We start from the raw sequence: 7,827 nt of genomic DNA on the forward strand, positions 1-7,827 counted from the left end.
ATATAAACTGTGAAAGTTTCATTAGATTCTGTTCTACGGTTTAGGGGTCCAGTAAACATACAGAAGATCGATAACTTGACGATCGTGCAAGTTACAACATGTTTGTTAAAACAAAAAAAGGGTTTAGTTTTATTAAAATGAAGCTAGTTATTATTGTCCAATATTAAACAAATATAAATTCATCAAAAGTTAATTATGTTATTAGTTAGCTTACATATTTAATAACTAAAAAAATTATTTATTATAGCTATAATTTTTGTTTCATTCAAAACTACTTGATTTGTACGATGCCATTCTTTTTCTATGTTCGTATGATCCGTTATCGAAATTTCTGTAATCTGTCCTTGTCTCATTTTTTGATGCATTTTTTTCGAAATGATCATTTTGGCCACCTGTTATTTGAATATCCCAATTTGTTTTGTCTAGACCATTGCTATACTGGTTCTGCAGTTTTGAGCTGTAATTTCGACTGCCACCTGGTCTAAGATAATTGTAAACGTCAAACCTTTGCCCTATTCGATTCATTCTTGAATCACTTCTGCCAGTAGAAAGCCATCTACCGTAAGTTGATTTTAAATCCCCGTTAGAGTAAATTTGGCTATTTTGCATTTTGTTGATATTTTCTTTAACTTGATTGAGTCGTGATTCTGAAGCATGATCGACTATTAACAAGTTCCTGTTTTGATCCTCTCCAACATAACCATCCTCAAAATTATATCTTGGTCCACTTTTGTGACTGGAAATTATGCTTTCTACTCTAATAGTATTTGCCTTGCTATTATATGTGTCGTTTTTTTTATTTTCAGGTGTATCAAAATAATTATTATATAAGTTTTCCTTGCCAATATCGCTTGGAAGATTGGCGTTTCTCAAAGTGTTATTCCATGCATAATTTTCCGAATTAATAAAATTTTCTGTAGCCGTTCCTAGGCCGCTCTGAGAAATTTTGTTGAAATTAGCTCCAATCATCTGATTCACGCCTATTTCCGCTGCTCTTTTATCCAGATTTTTAAAACTGTCATCATCCATTTGATAATCTAAATAGTCAGTGCTATCAAGATTCAATTTTTTATTCTCTTCAATTTTTTTTTCTATGCTGACGTGTTCGTCATCTATGCCCATTCCTTTATCAGCAAGGGCCATAGCGCTAAATATTTTATATAATTTCCAAGTATAAACTTTATCGAGACGTCCATTTTTGTGATTTTGTAGCACCTCTTCGTAAATTTGTCTTCTTTCATCTGTGACGGTCAAATCAACAATTATTATCTTGTTTATTAGAAGAGTAGTTTGTTTAAAAGTATTATGAGTGTTCTTGTATGGCACCGTTTTTTGAAATGTTAATTGGAGCTTGATAGTAACCATTCCGTTGTTAACCATAAGTTCAACCTGCAAAAAATGTTACATTTGAAGCAAAAAGCATTAACTTAAATTTTGTACACTTACTCTTTGAGCAACATGATCAACATTGATTTCCTTTTTTTCATATTTTTCTCTGACTTGATCATTCGAATAAGGGCCTAAATAATTGACGTATCTATTTTCTACGTTTATATTCTGCTTCAAACTACCTTCTGGAGCATTTTTCATTAAGCGTTGAAAAATTATATTTTCATCATCACCTGAAAAATGAATTGAAACGAATTATATTTGTAATGAATTGCAAAGATAATAATTTTTCTGATATGTACGTTACTTACTTAAATCGTAATTTGTTTGCAGATTACTTAAAACAGACTGTGGAATATTATTTTCATAACCGTCAAATTCATCTTCCGAAAACGTTTCATCATAAACTGGTATCATTTTCTCGTTATTCTTAATGGGTATAGCTTTCACCTGACTTTTGCTAGATAGTTGTACATTATCATCAACAAACATGACCGCTTTTTTGTCATTTTCTCTAGGTCCAACGTATTCATCCGTGTCTGATAAATAATAATCTGTCTGGATAAGTTTGTTTTTAGTTGAAAGTGTTTGAATTTCTTTCGACTCTTTTTCTGGATCGGTATTGAGGGATTTGGGTAAAGATGTTGGTTCTGTATTACTAACACCTGTTGAGGTTGTTTTAATTTTAAAACTTTCTTCTACAGGGGCAGAATATTCAGTAAATGAGTTGATTGTCCTTTTAGCTTTTCTTGATTTTTCTTCAAATTTTTTCTTCGCTGGAGTTTTATTCAAATTTGTTTCATCAATTTCAATAATTTTTCTGGTTTTACTGCGTGTTGTTTGCTCAAAGTCCTCAACAATGCTTGGCTTAATGTCAATAATTTGGCTATTTAAAATGTTGCTACTATCGGCTTGTTTAAATACAGTTCCGTATAAACATAAATCAAAATCTACGTTATTATTTTTCAAAATCTGTTGAGATGCCGTTTCCCGTGTTATCTCTGACGGCTTCAATGATTTAATTATGTATCCATCTTTTAACGAAAAATTTCTCTCTTTTGAGTCAGATTCCATTATTGATGAAACGTTATTTTTTGGAAGATTTATATTAATAACAGCCTTTGAGGGATAATTTGTTGCCTTGGGTTTGACATGAAGATTTTCATGTGGTGTTACTTGATTAATTTCAGCAGAAATTAGATTAACAACACTTGTTCTGTTGCCTTCAAGCATAAGAGGCTCAATTCTGGATCTTTGTGTATTAAAGCCATTATTGGTCGTATGTTGCTGGTTTGTTGACAAAGATATTTTGTTTATTTTAGATGGCATAGAGTAGTTCTGAAAATGTCTTGCAAAACTAGACTTAGGGCGTGTTCCACTCAAAAAAATTTTTTTCAAATCTACACTGACATGATAACTTGCTCCAGTTTTCTTTACATTTTTTAGTTCTGGATCAGCGTTATCTAAAATTGTCGATTGTTTTTTTGAGGTATCATATTTGATTGTTGTCAGATCATCAAAGCTACGAGATAGAGTTCTCTTGCTGAAAACAGATTTTGGCAAAGTTTTTATTACATTTTCTTGATCGACCATGTTTATTGAGCTTTTATTTGTGTTTGGAAGATTTTGATAAATGTCAGAACTATTACTGTAAAAAGTATTCCTATTGAACATCCGAGGTTGTTGAAAACCATTTGTTTGTTGAATTAATTGATCATTAACCATTAAACTCGGAATTGACTGGTATAGTTCAGTTGTAGATGAACTCTGATACCGAGAATTTCTACTTGTCGGTTTGTTGATTTTTGAAAATGTGCTCATTTTTTCAAATAACTTCAGTTTAATTTTAATTTAAAATAGGCAATCAGAATAATTACTAAAATTTGATTCATTCAATGCGTTTTAAAATTTGAGTAACTTTTACAAAATGTTTAGGAATTCGCTTAAACATGCTTTATTTACATGCAAGCTATCACATCGTAGACTACCTACATGCTTTCACAAGGCATTCTTCAGGTATTAACACACAGCTAACGATTCAAAGCTTTGCGGGCTAGTGCACATGATAAGTATGCTCGTTATTTGTAACGATGATTTTGTACACAATTAAAATATATATTGTTCATATTATAGAAACTTGTTCATTGTTTAACTATTGCCTATTATTATCAATAATTAAATTACCGAATACCACAAAATTAAATCAAATAAATTAGAATGCAATAAATTCACAATTATTCTGCAGTTAAATTGTTGTTAACATATAAACAAATAACGCTCCACATGTGTTTTCTATTTGCAAATTAATAAATTATCCAAATATATTAATAAAATGAGTGATGCACATTATTAAAAAGTTTGGGCGGCGTGATGGCTCAATGGTTAAAGGCGCCTGGTCTTGCTGCTGCAGTGACTTGGTTCGAATACAAAGAAATCCCCGCCTATCATATGCAATGTGTAAAATGCGTGATTTTTACGCGTATTCAAATAGGCTGTGTGTGTTTGTCGCTGAAACCTCTGAAGCAAGCGCAAAAGAGAGAGAGAGAGTAACCTTTTAATAGTAAGTAATTATACACAATAGAAATAAAAAGTAGTTATGAACAGTGTCGGAATCGGATGAAAAATATCCGACTTCGGCTCCTTAGAAAATTCCGACTCCTCAAAAAATCCGATTACGACATTTTAAAAAAATCCGACTCCGGGTAAAAATTTCCGACTCCCAGTTCTAAATCCCAGACAAAAATTTTCAACTTTTGCATCATAATTTCATTAAATTATCACCATTAAATAAAAATTACTATAAAAAACGCTTGAAATCAGCAAATGTAATTGTTTTTCTTAATAAAATTACTTTATTTTTATGTTTTAAAACATGCTGAAAAAAGACTTTATTCACATTTTTAGCATTTATTTTCAGTATTAAAGATGATTGCATATCACTACACATATATTCTAGAAAATACAATATTAAAAAAAATTATCATAAAAATAAACAAAATTTATTTTAAATTAATAACATTTTCCGGAGTCAGATAAAAAAATCCGACTCCGGCCTCCCAAAAGTTCGACTTCGGCCCCGCAAAAAATCTGACTCCGGCCCCTTAAAATATTCCGAATCCGGCAAAAATCTCCGACTCCGACAGTGATTACGAGCACCTGCTACCCAGCCAGTCTATGAAAATCTTGAATTTACAATACACCACAAAGTTGACTTGATTTTTTTAAAATTTCGTCTTACAAATAAACATTGCAATTGATTTATAAATTGTCAACAGAAAGTTTTTCTGGGGAGTCAAACACTTTGGCTTTGTAAAAGTAAATCGGTGAAGTTTTTTCCTTGTTAGTTTGTAAATTTAAAAGCAATATTATCTTCTTTGCATCGTCAATTCAAAGATGAATCAATTCAATTCATTCAATCTAATCATTTGAAGCTGCTAAAAACGAGGCTCCATGATATAATAAAATTAGGTAAGTCGGATTTCAAAATTTAATTAAATTTTTATTCTTTTTAATTTTTAATTAAAAATTATTATTACAAATTTATAACATTTTAATTTTAAACGTTAGGTTTGGTTGAGATAATAATTCTTCAACAGCTTCATTTTCTTCACTGGAAAGATTGAAGTTCAAACCAAAAACTTGTTCTGTGCTCTCATTTTTCTTAGCTTTCATATCACCTGAAATATTAAAATTATAGATTAAACTTTTAAAGTTAAATTTTTAATTTAAAAATATAGTTATAACCGTCACAAAAGCACACGTCACATAAGCCACTTGACCGCGAAGACATGACGGAGAAACTTCTTCGAACATTTATAAAGCCAACTTTGAAGTAGCAGCAATGAATTATGGCTGGAATGAAAGAGAGAGAGGGCAACGGCTGTTGTAGTAGAGTTACGAGGATCAGCGGCGGGAGTTTTCCAAACGATTTCGGTCGAAACCATTCCAACTATGGAGTCCTGGTAAATGCGTTAAATTTACGGTATGGTGAAGAACACATGATGCAAATATATCGGTCCCAGTTACGAAACCAGACGCAGCGACCTGAAGAGTAAGTACAGCAGCTGGCACAGGATAATGAACGGTTGACACTGCTGTCATACCCTACGTACGACCCACAGAGAAGAAACTGCATTGGAAACGTTTGTAAAGACTGTTCGAGATTCAGATCTTAGACAAAGATCTGATACTAGAGGACAAACGCAACCTCAAAAACGCCGTTGCCAACAGTCTTACATTCGAGTCAGCAAAGCAAGCGTCAAAGACTGACAAAAAGCTGCACCAATTTCGTGAAGAATGTTTGCGTCAAAGGATAGTTCTAGAACAGATTATGGTGTGCCAAAATGCTGGAATTGTAAAAAAAAGGTACATCAACGACGAAAATTGTAAACGGGATTATAATGCGCCAAAATGCTGAAATTGTGGAACAATAGGACATCTGTGACGAGATTGTAAACGGGATTATGGAGCGCCAAAATGCTGGAATTGTAGAAAAATAGGACATCTACGACAAGATTGTAAACAACGCCCTAGAAACAATTACTGTCGTTATTGTGCATCTACATGGAACAAACGATTAGAGGGTGACCCCACGTCACGACCGACTGCTTCAAAAAAGGAGGCGGGATACTATTTAAAAGCCAATTTTGCGGAGCAGAAGTTGTCTGGTAAAATGGATGCCCCTTGTACCGCAATGTAAAGGAATCTCCCACAGCAATGCTGATGCTCTTTCCTGTCAACCCTGTTGCAAATACTGACTGGAAGAGAAAGTACAAACAGATGTACGAAAAATTGCGGTTAAACGATATCGTCTACCGAATTCAATAACATCGGAGGCCGCGGGCGAGCATGAAGATTGTTCGTCTGGACAGACTGGCTCTATTCTATACAGACGTTGCAACGAACACTGTTTGAGACGAACAGAACTGAAAGTGGAGCAGTGTTATAACCGTCACAAACATATTCACTAGAGGCGCTAGTGTCGCTACAAACGCATACAGTTCGAGGAGGAACTAGAACATTCAGACGGCGAGATATCTAGGACGTCGGTAAAACGGGTATATAAAGGCGTGCGGTAAATTGAATGGTTGTTATTGAATATTTGATATTAGAAACCGATTGATTTATTAGTGTCGAAAACGAAATTTGATATTTGACTTTGCGTTGTAGTTTTATTGTTTTTACGATTAACTTTAGTGAATTTTTGTTATTCGGAAAGCGTTAGTTTCTGATCGTTATTTTGATAGTTTGTGAACATAAACTTTTATTAGTAAAATTAATTATTGTTGATTATTGATTATTTAATTAACTATTGTTTTGTAAATAAATAAATCGATAATTTGGAAGTTATATTGCCTTTATTTTTGACTGGGATTAAAAAATGAACTCGTCGTCGACCGGGGCAGTTATAACAATATTAAATTCAAAGTTTCAAAAATTTTTAAAATTAGCTTTTTCATATTTTATTCATCGCTTATGCATTGAATTTAAAATTTATAATAAACTCAAATAAACAAAAGTTACAAATAAGAATAAATCCTGTTTTTAATATTTGCGTTTATATTTTAATGTTCATATAAAAAAAAACATAAACAGAACATGAAAAAGGTAATACAAAAAAAACTAAATTTACTTTGATCAAAATCTGGACAATCATGAATAACTTTTAAAATTTTTTAAAACTTTTCGCCCTTTAAATTTGCCGCCTGGTTCGCTTTTACCCTTTGCCCCCATAGTTACCGGTCTGAACATTAATATGAGGATTACACACAGAAGGGTGCTTGACCATATATTTTAAGACATATAAAAAATTATGATTTTGCATTAATAATGAATTATTTATACAATATAAATTTTATTTTATGCGTTATGTTTGTTTTATGTAAGTAATATTTTGATGAAAATTTTTAAAGGGCTGCAGTCGGGTTCGGATATTTTTTTTATCTTTATTTTTTTATACAATTTTAAATTATATCCTAAAAATTATTTTCCAAGCTTGTGTTTTTTATAAGATATATGTTTGCAGCGATTCGCAATCATCTTTAATTCTGATAAATATCTGCTATTAAACGCGCCGTGCAACCATTTCCATTTTTAAATACTGGTGTAACTTTAAGTATGCGCTATGCAGTGCTAATGTTTTAGAACTCAAGGGAAAAAATTATTTATTCATTTTATTTTATAATAATGCTATAAATTTTTAAAAAATATTATCTATTTGTTACATTATTAATATTATTATTTCTAACATGTCTAATTTTTAGGCTAACAACTCAGAAAGTCAATCTAAAAGATTGAATCTCAGGAACGACAGATACAGACCTTCATAAAAGTTAGAAGAGTTTTATCAGAGCCCTCAAAATACTGCACAAACTAAAATAGGTGATTATAATAGATGCAATCGTTGAGCAGGGCCGTTCAAGCCAAATGTCCACAAAA

The 7,827-nt window shown here is 31.9% G+C and overlaps 2 protein-coding genes across 2 annotated transcripts; one reads left to right on the forward strand and one right to left on the reverse strand.

Annotated features, from left to right (window-relative positions):
* Positions 1–261: 261 nt before the first annotated feature.
* Positions 262–3,210, reverse strand: HELRODRAFT_166975 (hypothetical protein; the record flags this gene model as incomplete). Its single annotated transcript, XM_009012126.1, has 3 exons — positions 262–1,389; positions 1,447–1,622; positions 1,701–3,210. The coding sequence occupies 3 exons, from the start codon at positions 3,208–3,210 to the stop codon at positions 262–264; spliced, it is 2,814 nt and encodes a 937-aa protein (XP_009010374.1).
* Positions 3,211–5,237: 2,027 nt separating this feature from the next.
* HELRODRAFT_166976 (hypothetical protein) lies at positions 5,238–5,658 on the forward strand (the record flags this gene model as incomplete). Its single annotated transcript, XM_009012127.1, has 2 exons — positions 5,238–5,440; positions 5,511–5,658. 2 exons carry the CDS (start codon positions 5,238–5,240, stop codon positions 5,656–5,658), a joined length of 351 nt encoding a protein of 116 aa, XP_009010375.1.
* Positions 5,659–7,827: the final 2,169 nt, after the last annotated feature.

This window comes from Helobdella robusta (assembly GCF_000326865.2).
Source record: "Helobdella robusta unplaced genomic scaffold HELROscaffold_10, whole genome shotgun sequence".
Taxonomy (NCBI): domain Eukaryota; kingdom Metazoa; phylum Annelida; class Clitellata; order Rhynchobdellida; family Glossiphoniidae; genus Helobdella; species Helobdella robusta.